Below are 21,951 nucleotides of genomic sequence, written 5' to 3'. Positions count from 1 at the left end.
GGATGTATGTGTATCCAGTGAACTCTCGCCACATCTGCTGCTACCACTGAATGTTTGCGTAATAGCTTCAGTAACTCTGGACTACCTGAACCGGCTGGATCAGATAATGCTACTTGTTTTGTTAGTGCTGAATTCAAAGAGTTCCTGTACGGCATGTTCATTTTGCACCTTATCATGTTTCCAGCAATGGTTTAGTATTACGGGCCGTGAAAATTATTAAAGACATGCTGAAAAAAGTGTTGAAGGAACGATTGCAACTAAATTGGCCCGAGTGTTATTCAGTTATACCCCTTTTCCACCAAGGCAGAGCTGGTGCTGGTTCGGAGCCAGAGCCTAGTTTCAAATCGGTTCTTTGTTTTTCCACCGCCCAAAGCACCAGCTCCGAACCAGTAAAACTGGTTCTTAAGTAGCACCAAATCATTGCAGGGTCTAGAACGGAGCCAAGAAAGAACCGCTTGCGTCAGAGGCTGGGGGCGGGGTTACCGTGGCCAACAAGACTGAAGAGAAACTTGTGACCGCCATTTTCAAATAGCAGCTAATCGAGCTAACAGCAGCTAAACACGATGGACGCGATCTAAAATATAAATCTAAGGCTAAAGTCGGCATCTTATTGTTAAAAATAAATGTTACGTACATGCCGTTACTCTCGCTTGTAATCTCCGTCTGTACAAATAATGGCGAGCCGCGCGAACACGTTGGATCCGCCGTGTTTGGATGCCGATGTAGGTCCGCAAAGCCATGAACATCAATAGCAAAGCAACGTGCGCCATTGTTGATGATGTGTTTGTGTTTGGCGCCGCCGCGCTAACGTTGCTGAAAAGATGAGACGTAGCTGTGACGTAAGACCTGGCTCTGCGTTGGCTCTTTTAGCCCGTGGAAAAGCAAACCAGTTCTTTGGAGGCTCGTCAGTCGAACCAACTCCGAACCGGCACTAGCTCTAGCTCCGAACCAGCACCTGGTTCTTGTTGGTGGAAAAGGGGTATTATAGGATCACTCCTCAGACCTCCACAGGCTCTCTCCAGCTGAAATGTTACATGGACGGAAATTGCGAAGTTCTTTGGACTTTATACATCATGATTTGACTAGAAAGATTCAGAAACAACAACAAAAGCAAAAAGTCCATCATGATAAAAAGGCCCATGAATGTAGTCTTGGAGTTGGAGATCCAGTACTTGTTCTGAACTGTAGCTGTGGACCGAATGGATTCTGGGGCCCATAGAGACTGAGACTGGAACACTTTCTTATAAAGTGATGCTGGGTGATGGGAGAGTGGTCCAAAGACATGTGGATCAAATCCATGCCCGACATAAATTGTCTGTGAACCTTCCAGAGGGAATGGACTGTAAATATCCGGATTTTGACTTTTCTGACGACTCCTCATCCGAAGATGAACGACTTCGACCCGAATCTGGCCGAGCTCGAACTTCTCACCACACCGGCACCCAGTTTGCACGTCCAAATGAGTTGCTTACATTTAAAAAAATTAGCATACAATAGCATTAAAAGTATTTTTAATGAACATAAAGGTCCATGTTCAATAAAAATGTTCACGAAACTAATGAAATGTTTAGATGATAGATGCTTTAGATCGCTGTTGGATGGGAGACGCGTCTGTATGAAGCCTTTGAGCCTGTAAATATGAGGTGTGAGTTTGTGTGTGTGTGTGTGTGTGTGTGTGTGTGTGTGTGTGTGTGTGTGTGTGTGTGTGTGTGTGTGTGAATGTGGGCATGAGGAGTGTGTTACTGTATCAAACCAGTCCTGTGGGTGCCGCTTGCATGTTTGTTTGTTTGTTTTGACCTTTTAGCTCTTATGTTTGAATATGAATTAAGGAGTGTTAAGGGTTCAGCTGAGATTTGACCTTCAATTCTACTGCCATGAAGTATCATTTCATAATCATTTTGGTGATTGACTAAAATAGTGGATCTCAACGGGGGCAGTACCACACCCCAGGGGGTGTTCAGAGAACAACAGGGGGTGTTGGCAGCAAAATTGTTTAAATGGGGGCGTTCAGGTGTTCATGGGGGGTGTTCACGAGTTTACACCAAAGATCCAGGCAAGACAAGATTAAACATGCAATTACTTGCAAAATAATTGCCTACAAAATTCTAAAATCTGCCAATTTAATGCAACATGTAAGCTATGAATCGTTTCTTTTACCACGACTCTATTATTTTTCCAGTCATAGACCTGCACTCAAGCACTGACTAGAATCCAGCGCTGACAAGAATCAGCATTCATGTGCTCAAAAATGTGTTTCGCGCTGACAACAATCCAGTGGTGGCTAGAATCACGCAGCGGAGGAATGGAAAGTTGACAAGCCATTAAAAAAGTATTCAGTTAAGAACCACTTATATATTTTCAAATATTTCCAATAAATCATGTTCCCATTCACTCTGGCGACGAATTTTAAAATGAATTCAACAAAATTCTATTTATAAGGTAACTCTTTTACATTTTTAGGCATTAACTAATGCCAATGTTTTCTTTGTTCACCAAGTAATTCACTGATCAGGCATTATTAACTCGCAAGACTGTAAGGAGAAAATGACAATTTGATGGATAATTTAAATATATTCTGTAATCACATTTTGGTGTTGTATTAATTCCGCTGTCACATCTGAGTGCGAAACGCTGCTTGGGTAGTTACAAGATATAAAAATAATTAATAATACAATAATTATTTAATTGTCCATATGTGTTTATTGTTGTTAGATTTTTTTTTTTTTTTTACTGATTATGAACACAAATTAATCACAACAAACCAAATTAATTGTAATTGTAGTAATTATACCATTGATGAAAACAAGCTGATACCAAGATATTTTAGGTCTACAATTCTAACATAATTTTTCATGAAAAATCATGATTGTATTTTTTTTTTCTAAAATAAGGTTAATGTAAGCAGCTTCTTGCAATACTCTCCTAAATGCATAATAAAACCTAAGTGCAAACATTCCCACTTGAATGACCGCATAGCCTACTCGTCTTATCTCTAGCCTACTTTGAGTGGCATGGGAAGTCGGAAGTTCATTTGTTGCCCCATAATAGCATATTTTAACAAGATTTTAAAACGGATAAAGAAAAAAAAACCTGCCAAATTGTTTTTAAATGTTGGCTTTATTAAACTTTGTTTTAAACACGTTAATAAACAGTCTCATATGTCTATTTATTTTTCATATAGACCTACTATTTATTAATGTATTGTTCTATTTTATTTAACATTTTTATATTTAACATGAATAATTAAACAATTAACATAAAACAAGAATTGCACAACGATTTTAAATGCCTACTCATTTGTCCATTTTAAAACGATTTATTCATTTACACTTTTATGTTTTAATTAAATAGATTTATGCTATTCCTTATTTTTTCGGGTGTCACAACAAATCCTGCATTCCTAGTCTTCCATGCATAATAGCCTCTGTGACATTTAGTCACTTATCAGTAAAAACAAAAACAAAAAAAAAAAACACTTTTGCACGGACAAATCCACTATTATAAAAACAATTGAGCAAAATAGTGCTGCCGAACAAGAAAAAAATGCAGACGGTGTATTTGTCACAGCCAGCTCTGAGCCGCGACAAATGAGGGTGTGACGAACAGTGAGGACTGGATGCAAGATGCAAACGCCATAGATGTAGACAACAACAGATCAGTCGAACACAAACACAGATGAAGACAGGCAACCCAGTGGTGGTGAATGGTGATCGGTGATCTCAGTGAAGCAATGCAGGACTCCAGGAAGATGACGAGGAACAAGAAGAATCCACAACAAGGAAGCCAGGAGACGAGCACGGAACAGGGAACACACACCGGGGAAGCCACAACGATCTGACAACATGAGACACCTGTTACTGAACATATAAAGGGACAAACAAGTGGTAACAGCTGGCGCTGCTAATCAGTGGTGATCAGCGGCCACGTCCACACACAAACACTCACGAGACGAGAGAGAGACCGTGAATTCATGAACCGTGACAGAGGGAGGCAACGAGAACAAAAGCGAATTAAGAAGTATTTATTAACAAAAATAACATTTACAACTCATAACTAAATAAGAGAAAACATCACTACGAAAACATTCCGCTCGGAACATAAACGTAAATAAAGAATAAGCTACATAATTAACACAAACACAAAATACACGCTCCAAAATACAGGCCTGCAAACAGAAATTCCCAAACTAAACTAATACAGTACATGAAGCAAACGAATAATAAACAAATAAAACAGCAACCCAAAATAACAGAAGACAAAAAGGGTAACCGAAGAGAGTGAAGTCAGAGAACCATCACCTTTTATTATTCTCTGCAGGTGTTATAGTCTTCATTGGCTTGCAGAACTCGGGTGACTTTAAACAAAGTATTCCATTGAATACCTTAATTATGGTTTCATAACTTCTCCCACGAATGGACAGCTTCCAATGTGTTTACTATGTGAACAAGTTGTTTTCAAATGAAGCCATGAAACCTTCACATCTGAAGGAGCACCTAATGAAGATCCACCCAGACAAGGCAGATAAGGACCGTCCGTTCTTCCAGGCCTTAAAGGAGAACTCCGGTCAATTTTAACATTGAGCTCATTTTTTGTACATTTGGAGTGCTGTCAATACAGAGAACAACGACAAAAATCGGTGTTGCCTACACCGAGTTATTCTATTTTTAAAATTTGCACCCTGTTGACTTCAATGGGGCAATGTTTAAACCTGCTTTTAGCCTCTTAACATCCTTGATGTGTCATTACAAGTGCACAGAAAATGTGAGTGATTCCTTCAGAGTGAACACGAGTGAATCTGACTGCAGTAGATGTGAAAGATATGTATAAAAATGATGTTATTTAAGCCAGCGCACATACCTGTGTTTACATCCTGTTTTCGGTTGAAGTCCAAAGTAGTCGATTGCCGAGTTCACGCGCGTGATCATAGGTAACTAAACCTATTTTAGTTTGGACTAAACTAAAAGTTTTAGTTTTAGTTTGTAACTAAACCTCTTTTTTTATTGTAAAAGAGCAACACGGTAGGAGAACCATCAGCAGTCTCTTCACTAATTCTCCATTCAGCCTTCAGCTGGACGAGACGACCACCGCTGACAACAACGCTCTGCTGATGGCCTATGTCCGTTATAGGGCCTCAATCAGTCATGAGATGGCAGAGGAATATTTGTTTCCCAAATATCTGGAAACCGATACCAAGGGCCAGACAATTTTTACAGGCTTTCTGCGTATCTACAGGATAAATCAATTCCCATCTCTAACATCCTCACATGTGCCACTGATGGTGCCCCTGCTATGATATATCCTCACAATCCACTGTATTTTGCACCGCAACAATCCAGATCTCCACGAGTCTCTCCATGTTGCAGTCAAAGCAATAAAAGCCCATGCACTGAATGATAGAATGTTTCCGACAGCCGCGTCAGGAAAACGATGAGACTTTTGAGCGGCTTCTTCTCCATACGGATGTCCGCTGGCTCTCAAAGGGACACTGCCTTGCTCGTTTTTGAGAGCTGTTTGACAGCATCGTTGAGTTCCTGGAGGAGGTTGATGGAGCTCTCGGGGAAAAGGTGTCATCCAGCCGCTGCAACATCATGTACCTCGCAGACTTTTTTTGAGAAAGTGAATGAAGTCACGTTAAAGCTCTAAGGAAATGACATCACTCTGGTCAAATCCAAGGCGGTTATCCACAGTCTCACCTCCAGGCTAGATCTCTACAGGCAGAGTATAGGCAGGAGGCAGTTTGCTCATTTCCCACAGCTGGCCAAGGTGATCTTTCTTTCCGAAACAACACTAAATCGATATAACAGGCCCACTATTATTATAATTAGCCTAATAAATAGTTTATTTCCATGAACACCATTGTAATGTTTAATATTTTGAGTGATTATATTGAGTCTGAAAATACAGACCTACAGCACACATTACCTTGTAAATATAAATAAACATAATAAATAAATAATTTAGTAGAATAATAATTAAAAATATGTGTCTAAAAATATTTATGGAGATAAGAGAACAACTGAACTGTAAAATAATACTCATTACCTGAGGCTCTTACCGATGACCTCTTCCTAGTTTACACTGACCACCTGAGGATGGTTAAGGCCGACCTGGAGATCCGCTTCAGGGACCTCCTTTACCTTGATGTTCCCAGTTGGGTTGTGCAGCCCTTTCAAACGAATGTGATCGAGTGCGAGCCCGCTATTCAGGAGCATCTTGTCGACATCCAGTGCGACGACGAAGCCCAGGCTATTTTTCGCACCTCTGGCTGGTGCAGCATGTGGGTCAGATATGCCCAGCGGTATCCGGCTCTCTGGCAAAAGATCAGACTGCTGATTCTTGCTTTTCCAACAACATGTCTCGTTGAGCAGGGATTCAGCCAGGTCATCCACATGCAGTCAAAGCATAGGCGTTGATTTCGGGGGGGGGGGGGGGGGGGGGGACGCGTACCCACCAGATTTCGTCATGAGTCATTTTGTACCCACCACTTTTAACTTCTGTCCATATTAATTTGACTTTTGGTTCGATTTTTTTGACCGTTTTCAGTGGATGTGAGGAGCAATATGAGAGAGAAATGTGGTAATCATTGTCTGACCCAACAAAACAACATTATAATATTCATTTTGTTTTATTTTCCGTGTTCGCATTTATGAGGGAAAAAACAATGTGTCAGTTCTCGGTTACGGACGTGAGCGCTCTTGAAAGCGGCACTAAAAGACTGCTTTAAAACTTTCACAGAGACCTCAAACAGAACAGCTGCCTTTCTTTAAAGTGAATTTCGTTTTGTATTAATTATATCTTAATTTTAATCAGTGTTTCATGAACCAATTTCCCTGGATTTAATAAGTAAATATAGCAGAATCACGACATGGAGGCGCCGGCGAGTGAACTGGAGTCCGTCTCATAAATGAACCGAAACTCAGCGTATAATGCACATTCACATTCACAGCGTATTTAGACACATTTAGATGCAGTCATAATCATTACTTTTACCGGTTCTTTGTGGCAAGCTTTATGCGTGTGGTCGTGCGCTTGAGTTTTAATAGTGGACTATTACGTAAGCTCATTATCCTGTAGGCTATATAAGTAATTAAATTAATTAATTTAAATTAAAGTAATTAAATTAATATAAAGGGGCGATTTGTCCACGAATGACTTAAATGAACAACTAGCCTACTACTCGACTAGGAAAAAAACTTTTAGTCGGAAGGAGCCCTTATTCCACATATTTTCGAACAGGACATCTGTGTTGAGCGAGCGACCCTGCGGAATGAGCGAGCGGAGCGGAATATTCAGAAATGTGCTCTCCACTCACGAGCTCTGATCGGAACAAACCCGAACCTCACTGTCTGCTGAACTTACGCAGAAACATCAAAATATAATCAGCTTTTTAAAATGGTTTTTAAAACTAAACACTATTTTAGCACAAATTATGAGCTTATTGGCGATTTTTTTTATAATTATTGACAAAATTAGAATATAGTAAACGTTTTTTTTTGGTTTTTTTTAAGTTTTGGGTGGGCCTGTTGAAAAGTGGGGCCGTGCCTGAGCTACAGGACATCGTCTTTCAAAACATAACCTGCTCGAAAGAGAGAAAAAAAATGAATGCGTCATTGTACCCAGCACTTCTGAAAATACACTTCCGAATGCGTCTCTGTCCCCAGCACATTTCAAACCAAACTGACGCCCATGAGTCTAAGTACCGCAATCGCTTGGACTTGCATGCCTCAGGCGCACTATGGCTGAAACTAACGTCTCTGCAACCTGCAGAAATTAGCAGAAAAACATCAAGCACAGGGCTCACACTAATTTTAAAAACAATTTTGAAAGTTTGAATTTGAAAGTTCAAATAAATAATTCTGCCTTTTCCCTGATAATGGATAGGGGGCGCTGCCCCACAAAAGGTTGAGAACGTACTCGGTTACTAACGTAACCTCGGTTCTCTCTAGAGAGGGAACGAGTACTGCGTAAGACTTATCAGCCTATCGAGAAGGCCCTCTTGACGCCTTGACCAATGGGGGTGCTTCGCGCCCATTTGCATAGCGTCCCGCCGAAATAGGCGTGGCCTAGGGCTATAAATATAGCGTCGAGAGGCTGGTTCACTGGTTTTCATCGCCGGAGTGAACCAGAGCGAACTGCAGGCACGGCAAGGGTACGCAGTACTCGTTCCCTCTCTAGAGAGAACCGAGGTTACGTTAGTAACCGAGTACGTTCTCTTACGAGAGGTTCTCTCGTACTGCGTAAGACTTACGCTTGGGGAACACAATGTAAAACGGCGTGCGTGCTGAGATCCAATACCAAAGTCCCAAGGGCACGTGCCTGGGGTCCATATGGTACATGACCATCAGGGACTCACAGAGAGTCCAGGAAGAGAGGCTAAAAGCATCATTCCTGAATAAGTAGCATCCCACCAGGGTGCTTTAAGATAATAGTGTTCCACACAGTCAGGGCGAAATTTGGCCTGATCTGATGAAGATTATGGGTCTTACAATTGCCCTCAAGGCTGCATGATCGATCGGCGAGCATTGCTCGAGCAGTTCCCAGTATTCTGAGCCGATATCGGGGCAGATAGTACTGGCTTATTAGACCGAAAGCAGCTTAGCTTGTAAAGCGGGAACTTCCAGGTTATAAAACCTGATAAATGTAGACGGGGAGGCCCAGCCTGCCGCCATACTAGAGCCCTGCATTTCAGCCCGAGCCCGACGGGCCCCGACTTTTTTACGCCCCTAGGGCCGGGCTTCGGGCCAATTTTCACGTCATAGTTCACATGCGGGCCGGGCCTCGGGCCTTTTTTGGGTTATCCTTCTTTTTATATTTTTAGACATTAATTAAAAAAATATGAGAAGTTGACGTCGACGCTAGAAGAACAAACATAGAAAGACATTTAATAACCTCATTAGAGTTCTCAACGGGCCTGAAAATAACAACCCGACCCGACCCGGCCCGTGGCTTTTAAAGCCCGGACCCGATGTAACCCGACACATCAACATGAATTATCTGCCCGAACCCGGCCCGCGGCCCGACGCCGCGTCGGAATTTTTTTTTCTCATACACGTATTATCATGACCAGCAGACGGAAATTCAAATCAACCTTTAATGTTCACGCCTTTTAACAATACAAACAACTGAAACAATAAACTTTAAATATATAAATAGGCTGTAGTAGCAACGGTGAATTCACCTGAGGCAAGTTTACTTTTCACCAACTCCATCTTCTTCTCCAGGCTAAAGGCGTGCACGCAGCGGCGTCAGGTCTGCCCCCGCCCCTCTCCGTGATGCGCTTGCACGCAGCAGCCAGACTTTCTTTACGGTGAACAGCAGCGATGATTAATAAATGTTTTTTTTTTTTCACTGACTGGAAAAGATTAAGCCCGAGGTCCGACCCGACCCGAGTCATTTGATTATATTTTCGACCCGAACCCGGCCCGAACCCGCGGGTCCCGTCGGGTTTGTCGGGCCGACCCGACCCGTTGAGAACTCTAAACCTCATAACTTTCATAATCTTATAATTACACTGACATATGATTGACATGACAGTCTCACGCACGCAAGCACGCGCACACACAGAAGGTTTCCCGTCAGCGCAACCAACGATTCACCTCACGTGCAAATAATGGAGAATAGGCTATTAAGAGAAAAATCGCAGAGTGATAGAAGAGAGGACTGGGTTAAAATCTCCCACTGTGGATGCTATTCTTTTTCTCCACGATGCTCTGTAAGAGACTGTTCTAACTTTTCGTTTGATTGGACTTTATTTTCGTTTAACTGTTGGAAACTAGGCTACTGATGTTTTTCGTTTTTTGTTTGATTGGGCTTTATTTTCGTTTTAACTGTTGGAAACTACTGGAAAAAAGAATGGCCATGTTCTGTGGTGCATTTTTGAGGTAAGATAACCTGCAAGTTAGTTTTTGATTTATTTAATTTAATTTGCTCTATTGCTCATTTCGTTTGCGAGCGCTGTTGCGAGCAGCCTGAGCCTGCCTCAGTATTTAAAAAAAAAAATTACTCACTGTGGTTTAATAAATAAACATTAAACTAACTGTCTGTGTGATATGCTTGAAGTGTTTTATATCTATGGATTTTATTGTAGCCAAGTAAAGTATTAGCGTTGATTTGAGAGGCTAAATTGATCAAACATGTTTTACTCGCTGTCGGCTCGGCTGCTTGGTCGTCAATTTTTTATTTATTTTTTAAATGCTCCAAACATTTGTCTAAATTAACTTAATAAATAAATGAAAATAAATAACTAACAAAACGGACATATTTTAATGGCTGCAAATAGGGCAGGCTGCCGCTCAAAAAAAAAAAAAAAAAAAAAAAAAAAAAAACCAACCGGGCTCGGGTCGGACTCGGGCTGATAATTCTGATGAGCTGTCGGACACGGGTCGGGCTAGGGCCTGAGCGTCTCGGGCCAGGGCCGGGCTCGGGCCTAGATTTGAGGCCCGTGCAGGGCTCTACGCCATACAGATATCATGTAAAGAAATCCCACTAGACCAAGCCCACGAAGAGGCCATGCCTTTTGTGGAGTGCGCTCTGACACCTAATGGACATTGGAGGCCCTTAGAGGTGTATGCCAGCGCTATGGCATCAACTATCCACCTGGATAGGGTCTGTTTCGTCACAGCTAGCCCCTTAGAGCGCCCGTAGAACGAAACAAATAGCTGCTCTGTCTGTCTGAAAACAGACGAGCGAGACACATAAGCTCTTAATGCCCCTGTTACCGGGCAGAGCAAACTGGCGTCCTTCTCCTCGTCAGGGACCGGTAAGGCCGACAGGGAAATGACCTGGGACCTGAACGGTGTGTTGAGGGATTTAGGAACATACCCGTGTCTCGGTTTGAGCCTGACAATAGAGTCATTTGGCCCAAACTCCATACATGTCGCGCTTACTGAAAGCGCTTGCAAGTCCCCCACACGCTTTACTGAAGCGAGAGCCAAAAGAAACGCTGTCTTGAAGGACAAGTGTTTGATATCCACAGATTGGATTGGCTCAAATGGGGCACCTTTCATGGCCTCCAGGACCGTGGAAAGGTCCCATATGGGAACTGAAGGAGGATCTGGGAGGATTTAACCTCTTCGCTCCCCTTAGGAAGCGAATGACCAGATCGTTCTTCCCAAGTGACTGGCCTAGCGTTGGTTTAGCAAACGCCGTTATAGCTGCCACATAAACCTTGAGCGTGGAAGGGGTTCTGCCCTTTTCCAGAAGCTCTTGTAGGAAGGAAAGAACGTCCATCACCCCACAGTCCTGGGGCGACGCGCCACGGGCTGTGCACCAGCTAGAAAACACAGACCATTTTGAGGAATAGAGCCGTCTCGTAGAGGGAGCTCTAGCCTGCGTGATCGTGTTTAGCACTCCCGTAGGGAGGTGAGCGGGTACCCATTGATGGCCCACACGTGTAGGGCCCAAAGCTCCGGGCGAGGATGCCAAATCGAGCCCTTGGCTTGGGTGAGGAGGTCTCTCCTCAGAGGTATTGGCCATGGGGCAGAGCTCGCTAGCTGCATCAGAACTGGGAACCAAACCTGGTTTTTCCAGAACGGAGCTACTATTAGCGCTGAGCATCCGTTTTCCCTGATCCGCTCTACTACCTGAGGTATGAGCGCAATGGGGGGAAAAGCATTGAGCGGGCAGCGGGGCCATACGTGAGCCAGCGCGTTCCTGCTCTTGGAGAAGTATATCGGGCAGTGAGCGTTTTCTTGAGACGCAAACAGGTCTACTTCCGCTTTGCCGAACTTCTTCCACAGCAATTGGACTGTCTGTGGATGTAGGAACCATTCTCCTGCTGAAACATTGTTCCTGGACAGTCTGTCTGGTCCCAAATTCAAGTGGCCGGGCACATGGGCTGCTTTCAGCGAGCGCAAATTGTGCTGGGCCCAGACCAGGAGGTGTTCCGTCAGCCTGTGAAGGGTTCGGGATCTGACACCTCCCTGGTGATTTATAAAGGCCACCACCGCCATGTTGTCCGAACGGACTAGAACGTGGTGTCCTGCTATCTGGGGATAGAAGCGCCTGAGCGCTTTGTCGACTGCCATCATTTCCAGGCAGTTGATGTGTAGAAGCTTTTCCCGTTCTGACCATAGGCCAAAGAACGGTCTGCCCTCGAGCAGCGCTCCCTATCCCGAGGTGGAGGCGTCCGTGGACACCACTTTCACACTCGAGGAAGTCCCCAGGCTTACTCCTGACCGGTACCAGTCGGTCGCCGTCCAAGGTTTCAGAGCTGAAATGCATTTCTGATCGACCTTGAGGCGAAAAAGACCGGAAGTCCACGCTCGGCGCGGCACACGCGCTTGCAGCCAGAACTGAAGTGGGCGCATCCGAAGGAGGCCCAGCTGAAGCACTGGCGATGCTGCGGCCATGAGGCCCAGCATCCTTTGAAACTGTTTGAGCGGGACCACAGCGCCGCAGCGGAAGCTTTCCGTCATGCGCTGAACGGCCAGTCTGCGTTGTGGCGATAACTGAGCTGTCATAGACAGCGAGTTCAGGTCTGTGCCCAGAAAATATATTTTCTGACTGGGAGACAGCAAACTCTTCGCCCAATTGACTTTGAGACCTAATTTCTCGAGGTGCTCGAGTAAAATGGTCATGTGTTCTATGAGCTCTGTACGAGACTGAGCCAGAACTAGCCAATCGTCCAAGTAGTTCAAAACTCGCATCCCCCGAATTTTCAGGAGAGCGAGGACCGCGTCCATGCACTTCGTGAACGTACGGGGTGCTAAAGACAGGCCGAACGGTAGGACTGTATACTGATATGCCTGGCCCTCGAAGGCGAATCTCAAAAATCGCCTGTGACGAGACGCTATTTGTATTTGGAAATACGCGTCTTTCAGATCTATCGACGCAAACCAGTCCCCCTGGCGAATTTGCGAGAGGATTTGTCTGGTAGTGATCATTCTGAAAGGGCGCTTTGAAAGCGCTCTGTTCAGGCGTCTTAGATCTAGAATGGGTCTGAGACCCCCGTCTTTTTTCGGTACCAGGAAATATCTGCTGTACAAGCCCCCTTCGCTCTGAGCTTGAGATAGGGGTTCTATGGCCCCTTTGCTCAAAAGTTTCGCTATCTCGGCTCGAAGTAGATGTGCTACTTCCTTCTTTACCGTAGTTTCGATTCGCGCCTCGCAACGGCGAGGGCGTTGAGCAAACTGTAGCGAATAGCCTCTTTTTATAATGTTCAGCACCCATTCTGATACCCCGGGAAGCTGTGCCCATGCATCCGCATGAATAGCTAGGGGTTGAATGAAATCTGCGCTCTGGCCGTGACATTGTGGCGGCTGAAGAGCTCTTATGTGCTGAGACATAGGTGCCGTGCTTGCGGCAGTCGAGGCGGGGGGCGCGCTGATGACAGCAGGCAGCCTGCTCGCGCTTAACTCTGTTGTAGCGAGTAGCTGAGAGAAGGCGAGCGGGCGAAACCCCTCGGGGTTTGACATGTCTGTGAGTGCATGTGGGCGCGACACAGCGGGCACATGAGAAGCACTGAATACACTTTTGGTCTGTGACCGTGTGTGTTTTGGTTTCGTTTTTACAGAAACCGGAAGACATGCAGTGTGCAGTGTTTGTGGGCACTGAGTTGTGGGCACATTCACTACATTTAATGCGCAATCGACCTGAGTCGATTTTATGAGCGCGAGCTCTGCATGATGAGCAGTGTTTGTGTGTAGGAATGAGCACGTGATAGTGGGCATTTTTTCTACACTCATAACACCATCGGCCATGGCCGGAATACCAGGAAATACACTCTTTGAGGGATACATCTGGGTTGCCGTGAAAACGGCATTTGTAAGCAGGCAAGCGGGCTGTGTTACCGACTTGTTTACTGCTAAATAAGCTGGAACAGTCACATTTTCTGGAACTGAGCGAGCTGGTAGTTTTGGTGGAAGTATTCTACTGAAGCATCTCCTATTTGATTTTCAATTTACTGTCTCACTTTTGGGGCCCTTTAAGGGGGGAGTCTATTGTTCCTGTTACACATCCTCTTTGTGTAACTTTACTTGCATTCACTTTAGTAGAAACAAATTTCCCCTAGTTCCACATGTTCCTGAATCAACAAGATTCTTGTTCCAGGACCAATATTACATGCTGAATTTACTGAAATCACTTTATTTGAGATTGTTTTACTGTCCTTGAGCAAAGGCATGTATGTTTTTTTATACGTTAGTACACGATGCATAGAACAGTCATGTTTTAAAAGAAATGTGTGTGTGTGTGTGTTTCTTGGAATAACAACATAGAGTTGTTTAAATTATTTTGGCCTATAATATTAATATAAATAATATATATATTTGCAAAAACAGTCAGAAATATGTGCTGCTTTGTTAGTCTCAGAAGAAATCAAATAATTTGTAAAAAAAAAATATATATATATTAAAATTGAATAATATTATGGTATGATTCTTGCATGTAGCCTATATGTTAAATGGAAAGAAACCGTTTTTCAACTACATTTATATATATATTTATATATATATGATATTGATGGTGTTGGTCATCATGCTGTCTAGGTAGGCAGCACACCAGGTTAGAGACACTTTCCTCTAGAGACAGCAGTACCACAGAGGCTCCTGTTTATTTCCTTGTTAGGAGGAGAGAGTTTGAGCAGTGAATACAGGCTGGGGATGGTTGTTGACAATGAACAAAACCTAAAACAGACTTACTTGTTTAGACGGTATCCGAAGAAGTTAAAGATCAGGTAAGATAAATATGGTTTCTGTCGTTTAGATGTCTAAACTATTTACTCAATGCGACAACAAGAATGTATGCTACTGTTACTGATTTATAGCTAAATCTAATTAGGACTATTCTTAATTTTATGTAGGCTAGCGTGTGTCTTATTGAACGAAACAGTTTTGTAAATGAGAGGTAAAAACTACGGTTGCCTCTATGACATTAATAGACCAAAAAATAATACTAATTACATTTCGATAGAATTCGGACACTGAAGTGCAACAGGTTTTTTTTTGGTTTTTTTTACTTCCTCCTAAACGATTTTACTTCTGCAATCCATTGCTTCTCAAACTACTCTACAGTAATGCTGTTTTAATGATGTGTTGTAGCCACATTTATCTACCTTTAACTGAAAATTCTAGAAGAAAGCTTTCTTTAATCATTATTTACAGTTAGCCTAGAGAGTCCTTTAAAAATGCATTTCTGAGCAAATGATTGATTAACTAAGTATGTCATTCAAATACCTAAAAATTAAGATGTTATTTAAATATAGCCTGTATGCCAAAATAGTGTTTCCAGTTAAACAGAAGGAGAATGGTGGATTTTCCACACTTAGGCTACACAGCTCTCTGGAATGCATTAATCTGATTTTCAGGTCGATAGAAATGATTTATACCTTTTTTCTTTTTTTTTTTTACATTAATTTAAACCTAGTTAACCTTCCCAGTTTGTCTGTTGTCAATATGACCAGTTGCATAAACAGAGCCACTATGTTAAGCCTGTCTTAATAAATATAGCAGGGGCGATGCTAGGATTTCAATATTAGGAGGGCTCAGCCACTTATTATAAAAAATTATAATTTAATAGATATTGTTTGTATACTAGGGTGGGCATGAACAATACAGTTCTACACTAAGTACACACCAAGTCAATCCCTGCATATTTAATACATTTTTAATCAATTTTAAATAACTAGCTATTCATTAAGGATTTACAAACTTTATATTATTGTAATTGTCTAGATTGCTAATGTTGTAGTGGTCTCTTATTATTTTATTTTTTTCATAGCTGAATATGTTTATAAATATACACACACCTTACGGGAAAATATAACCTATCTATCTAGAGACTGGGAAAATTATACTGCATTCATGCTTTTTCATCGTGGGAGAAAAAATTAAAACATTTAAGAGAGTTATACATAATAGAGAATCCAAAACCAAGCATGAAGAGCAAATTAGTTATTGGCTGCTAGCTTCCATAATTTATAACAGTGTTATGTTTTCCCAAAACAAATTTAGGATTATTGATGATAAGCAAAACTGAATGTTTGGCCTGTAATGTTCCCAAAATGTGCCCTGTAAACCTTTAATGTTGGAAACTGGAAATGCTGAGGTTCTCTTGTGTGCTATTGTTTGCTTGAGCATTTTTATTGTTGAGTTCCAACATTCCTCAAACCAAAGGTCTGCATGCAATTGAATATGAGACAGATGATCAACTTTAAGGACATTAAGGTGTGTTCTGTAATTCTGAAAACCCTCATGTTGTTGCAAACCTGACTTGATCTCGGATTACAGTTAGAGTCAATCAGTTCAGTCAGTTGACAGACAGTTCACTGAAAACAAAGTTCTCAACACTTCCGTATAGGCCTAGAAAAACGAGTAAGAGGATCCAGCCTTGAACGATAGCTTCGGATAGAGAAACATCGTATGTATAGTCATATGGACAATCAGTTGATGCCTTTCCCACAAGTTTTGAATAGGTTAACATTACAGAAAATTGCAAATACCAAAAACAATAACAACAAAAACACACACATTAAGTATGCATATGCGTTGTTGACATTAGACATGTCTCATACAGCTGTCATTATAAGGGCAGAATAACATGAATAAGAATAAAGTTCAAAATGAAAAAATCTCTTTCTACAAAATATAACTTCTAACTGTAATGATTTTCAATTCATGATATAATAAAAGTGGGACTGTTAATCCAAACCCCTTCAGTAGAACACAAAAGTAGATATTTTATATACACAATATATTATTCCAAACAGCAACCAAAAAAATAAAAATACACATCTACACATTATATAATCATAGTAATAATGATTATATATATATATATAGATATATATATTATTAGGGATGCATCGATACCACTTTTTCCAGAACGAGTCCGATACCGATACTCCCATTTTTGGTACTTGTCGATACTGATACCGATACCTGTATTTTCACTGCATTTCACACGGATTGTCTATGTTCACTTGAGATATAACCAACTTTGTTTACTGGGATACTCGCCAAGACGGGCGTTTTTACATAAACTTGTGTGAATTCGTCACTAGTACAAGTGCAAGACGTGAGACAATTCAATTCAGTATTTGCGCGCTGTCTATCAAGACGTTGGTTTTCGGAGCGGTCACTTTGGATGTTTCGTCCATGGAACTTCTTGACCTGCAAACGTCCTGTAATAATGTAGAGATTCGGGAACCACCCATAATACATAAATCAGGTAACAGTTCATGTTTTACTTACATATACGATTTAGTTTGAATCCAAATAACACGTGCTGAGTGATCAGCAATCAAAAGCATTCAACAGAAGCGCGCTCTCTCTCTCTCTCTCTCTCTGCGCTGTGCGTATCACGGCTATAGACGTTACTATTTCGTTTAATATTCCACTAATAAGATACATTTACTTAATAGACAGTCTTCTTTTTTGTCCCCATTATATACCCTGTGTTGTCAGTGTTTCTTTGTCTGGACACAAACACTGTTTACAATCTGCCTGGTATTGGTTGTTTGTATCTGAGCATTTTTATGAGTACAAGTACATGAGCTCAGTATCGGGCCCGATACCGTGCATCCTTATATATATATATATATATCATTAATTTAATTAATTCAGTTTCATGGACAGCCTCGAGTTAGTATTTTGTAATTCGCTACGTGCACGGCGACCGTTGACGTTCGAACTTGAGTGTGTGGGCCAGAACTTCCAGCGACCGAGCTCCATTACCACAGAGATATTTTTTCACAATGAGTGTTTTTAGGATTCAAGAGAGGCGACTTGCCTTTCAGAGGGTGACAGCCTCAGCACTTCATCGTTGTGTGCCGCTATGTACCGTTTCGTCACGCTACAACAGAGAAGTCAGCGTTCATGCATTCCCCGTCGGGCTGAGTGGATGCAGAAGATCCGGAGGGAGGACTTCAACCCGACCAAATGTTTAAATGCATATAATTTTCAAGTGTATTTAACTTGTGTGTTTCTATGCTTTCTATTACTGCATGAGTCAAATCATCTTCTGTTCATGAACAGTTGTATTTCATTCATTAATCTGACTATGCATCCGTGCATTTAATTACCGTTGGCTCGTGTGATAGGAATATGGATCTTAGTAGTATTTTAAGTTATAATTGATTCTATAAGCAACTATAAAAGATAATTTTCGGCTTTCTTCGGCTCCCTGCACTAGGCGTAATGCGAAACCGGAAGTGTCTAACCGCACACTCGCTGATCCGAAATCCAAAATGGCGGCCACGTGCAACTAGTCTATTAGGTCAGGAAAATCCTTATTGAGAGAACTTTTGTGTTCATACTGTGAATTGTGTCTCTTTTCCTAAACAGGTGCGAAGATGAGAATGAAAAAAGCAGAGAAAATAGCATTAATTCTCACAGGTGCTGTGTGTCTCTTCATTATTATGAACAAAAACGACACTGAAGACGACGTTATATCAAATAGCAAAGACACATATGAGATGCTCCGTCATCAAATCCACTTGCCCAGATCTAAAATTGTCCAGCCTTTGTCTTCACGCTGTCAGCAGAATATGTCGGCTTATAATGTGACTGGATTTTCTACTCTGCCAGGTCATATCCAAGATTTCTTGCTTTACCGACACTGTAGGAATTTTCCCATGCTGCTCGACCTGCCTAATAAGTGTGGCGGACCCCTGAACTCTGCAGATGTCTTCCTTCTGCTGGTCATCAAGAGTTCTCCAGAAAACTATGAGCGGCGAGAAGTCCTGCGGAAAACATGGGCTAAGGAACGACTGCACAAAGGTGTGTGGATCCGTAGAGTCTTCATAGTCGGACAAACTAAAACTGGCTTTGAGAAGAGCAGGTTGAATAAGCTATTGAAGCTGGAGAACAATGAGAACAAGGACATTTTACAGTGGGACTTCAATGATTCTTTCTTTAACCTCACACTGAAGCAGATCCTTTTCTTAGAGTGGATGGAAAGATGGTGCCCACAGGCTAGATTTCTCTTAAACGGGGACGATGACATCTTTGCCAATACGTTTAACATGGTTGAGTATCTTCAAGGCCAAGAGGACAACGATGGAAGTAAACATCTCTTTACCGGGCACCTCATCCAGAACGTAGGGCCTATTCGACACTCTTCAAGTAAATACTTTGTCCCCGTGCAGGTTCAGGAGTCTGAGAGCTATCCTCCTTACTGTGGTGGAGGAGGCTTTCTTCTCTCAGGCTTCACGGCCAGAACAATCTACAACGTGTCTCACTCTTTAATTATATTGCCCATTGATGATGTTTACATGGGAATGTGTTTGGAAAAGGCTGGTCTCAAACCCACATCCCACTTTGGTGTAAGAACCGCTGGTCTTCATGTCCCAGCTGAGAACGTTGACACATTTCACCCTTGCTATTACAGAGAAATCATTTTAGTCCACAGATTTCTGCCGCACATGATTTTTGTGATGTGGGATGAAATACAAAACCCACGTTTGCAATGTGGAAAAATGAATTCCTCTCTTCAGAGAAGCCCATAAACAACATAACATGATGTGTGGTTCATTTTAAAGGGAAACGCAATAGCTTGCTGGAATTTATGTAATCAATTTTGTTTTTAATCAATAAATTAACTTTTTTCTTCACCATGTTTTACCATGTCACTTCTCAAGAAAATGATTTGGTGTATTGTATTGCACTTTAACGGAAATGAAAATGGTTGTTGACTCTTTATGGTCTTTATTCTTTTGTTTTAAATGATTAGAGAGTGCTTATGGAGATAGAAAGCTATATCTTTCCCTTTTTAAATCTAATTTTATCAGGATAGTTAATTAAGTGTAATATGAAGTGGCATACTCTATGCATTAAATGATTGCTGCAAAATCAAATTAAGGTTTTTACACCTCTGAATGGTTTTAGATGTATGGTGCTGAACTGTAACAAAGTACAGCAGGATAGAATCTCTCCATCATTTCAGTTCTTTTGAATCAAAGCGGTTCGCAAATTCAGATGGTTCATCTGAATTATTCATTTCGTGAATCACGAATCTGAATCGCAAGATTTACTGGACCACGAATAAGTCTTTTTAAAGAGAAGTGTCTGTTCAAGTAAGCTTTAATGTGTGTTTTCAAATTATAAATAGGACATCAATTATTTTGATAGGCTACGATTTGACATGTGATAAAGTTTGTTAATGGGACAACTCTCTGGTTCTCTAGAAATGTTTGTATTAATAAAAGGCGAATACCAACTTCAAGGGTCAAATAGTTATAAAATGCTGTATCATTTGAATTTTTTCATGTTGTTGAGTAGATGTATCTTTATTCTCAGTTTGCTTTGTTGTTTTATGCACTAGAGATCCACTGAAGTAGGACTCACTCACTCACTGAATCATTCAGAGCAGTTCCCTAGCTTGAGTTTACAGCAGCACCTTACCATTGTCATAACCAGCTGTGCTGTTATTTATAAAATTACTTGTACTTTTCATATTGATTTAGTATCGATTAGTTAAAGGTGCTCTAAGCGATCCCGGGAGTCGTAACTTCTTGTTGACATTCGAATTGTTGTCAAACAAAACGGAGGTTAGCAAGACCCTCCCTCTTCCTCATCCCGTCTCCTCCCTCCTCCCCTCCCTCCTCCTCCCTCCTCCTCCCTCCTCCTCCTCCCTCCTCCTCCTCCCTCATCCCATTTCCTCCCTCCTCCCCTCCCTCCTCCTCCTCATCCCATCTCCTCCCTCCTCCCCTCCCTCCTCCCTCCTCCCTCCTCCTCCTCCTCCCCTCCCTCCTCCTCCCTCCTCCTCCTCCTCCCCTCCCTCCTCCTCCCCTCCCCTCCCCTCCCTCCTCCTCCCCTCCCCTCCCCTCCCTCCTCCTCCCCTCCCCTCCCCTCCCTCCTCCTCCCTCCTCCTCCCTCCTCCTCCTCCTCCTCCTCCCTCCTCTCCTCCCTCCTCCTCATCCCATCTCCTCCCTCCTCCTCATCCCGTCTCCTCCCTCCTCCTCCTCATCCCGTCTCCTCCCTCCTCCCCTCCCTCCTCCTCCCTCCTCCTTTAATTTAGTCAAAGTTGTCAATAGCCTATAAATGAACATTCAAATTCATAACAAACAGTGTGAAAACATCATTCACACAAATTGTCGCCCTACTGTGAATTTGCGTGAACATTTAACTTACAAAAGAGATTGATCGCTAGCTGCTATAAACATATATGTTGTATTATGCCGGCAGAGTTCTTGCCACCTTTCGAGGGTTTTTCCGATGTAAATTCGGGACTTCGCGTGTTCCTTATCCTTGTCTCTCTTCTTTGCAATTTGTCCATCGGAACGTCGTCTCTTTGGTCGACTAGTGTGTCGGCCATAATTCAAACTTCCCTCTTCATGCTTCTCTCTCCTCCACACCCCCTTCATGTGTACGCGCACTAACCCCCCCAAACCCCACCCTCAAATACTTCTTGACGTGGCAAACTAAAAGTGAAAAGATTATCAAAGTTAAAGTGTTTTGAAACAGTCCACAATAAGTAGGTGAACTGGTAATAGGTGAGGCTATTTGTAAGCAAAGATGGGTCAGCTCACCACTTTGTGCAAAATACCATGAGAGAATCGTCAAACAATTGAAAAATCACAATTAGTATGTTACAAGTATTTATGTGTTTCACCATCTACCACACATATTGTGAAAAGATTCAGGGAATCCAGAGAAATATCAGTCTGTGTAGGGCAAGGCAAGGCAGAAGACCTTTGTGCCCTCAGATGGCACTGAATGAAGCAAACATATCATTGTATGGAGGTGCATCAGTGCAAACAGCATGTGGGACTTGCATTTGTGTGAAGGTTTCGCTGACATGGAGGCATATATTTGGGTTGTACAGAGACATTAACTGCCATCAAGGTGACATCTTTCCTGGGAAGCAAGACAATTCCAGGCCTCATTCTGCACATGCTAAAACTGAGTGGTTTCTAGACACTCTGCACCGTAGAAGAGATGTGTCTGATGCCTGCAGACCAGAGCTGTCTCTTACTGAAAATGTATGACCCATCATGAAAAGGAGAATCAGACA

At 42.3% G+C, this 21,951-nt stretch overlaps 1 protein-coding gene across 1 annotated transcript; it reads left to right on the top strand.

Annotated features, from left to right (window-relative positions):
• Positions 1-14,560: 14,560 nt before the first annotated feature.
• Positions 14,561-20,540, top strand: LOC311278757 (N-acetyllactosaminide beta-1,3-N-acetylglucosaminyltransferase 3-like). Its single transcript, XM_084389784.1, has 2 exons — positions 14,561-14,674; positions 18,282-20,540. The coding sequence occupies exon 2, from the start codon at positions 18,290-18,292 to the stop codon at positions 19,442-19,444; it is 1,155 nt and encodes a 384-aa protein (XP_084245910.1). The 5' UTR covers positions 14,561-14,674; positions 18,282-18,289; the 3' UTR covers positions 19,445-20,540.
• The last annotated feature ends 1,411 nt before the right edge of the window (positions 20,541-21,951 follow it).

The sequence above is a fragment of the Rutilus rutilus genome (genome assembly GCF_951802725.1).
Source record: "Rutilus rutilus genome assembly, chromosome: 19".
NCBI classification, from domain to species: domain Eukaryota; kingdom Metazoa; phylum Chordata; class Actinopteri; order Cypriniformes; family Leuciscidae; genus Rutilus; species Rutilus rutilus.
The sequence above is the reverse complement of the archived record's forward strand: the minus strand, read 5'-3'. Positions and strand labels throughout refer to the sequence as shown.

Excerpts from the sequence above, each read along its gene's own strand:
- LOC311278757 (XM_084389784.1), top strand. The coding sequence starts at position 18,290 with ATGAGAATGAAAAAAGCAGAGAAAATAGCATTAATTCTCACAGGTGCT.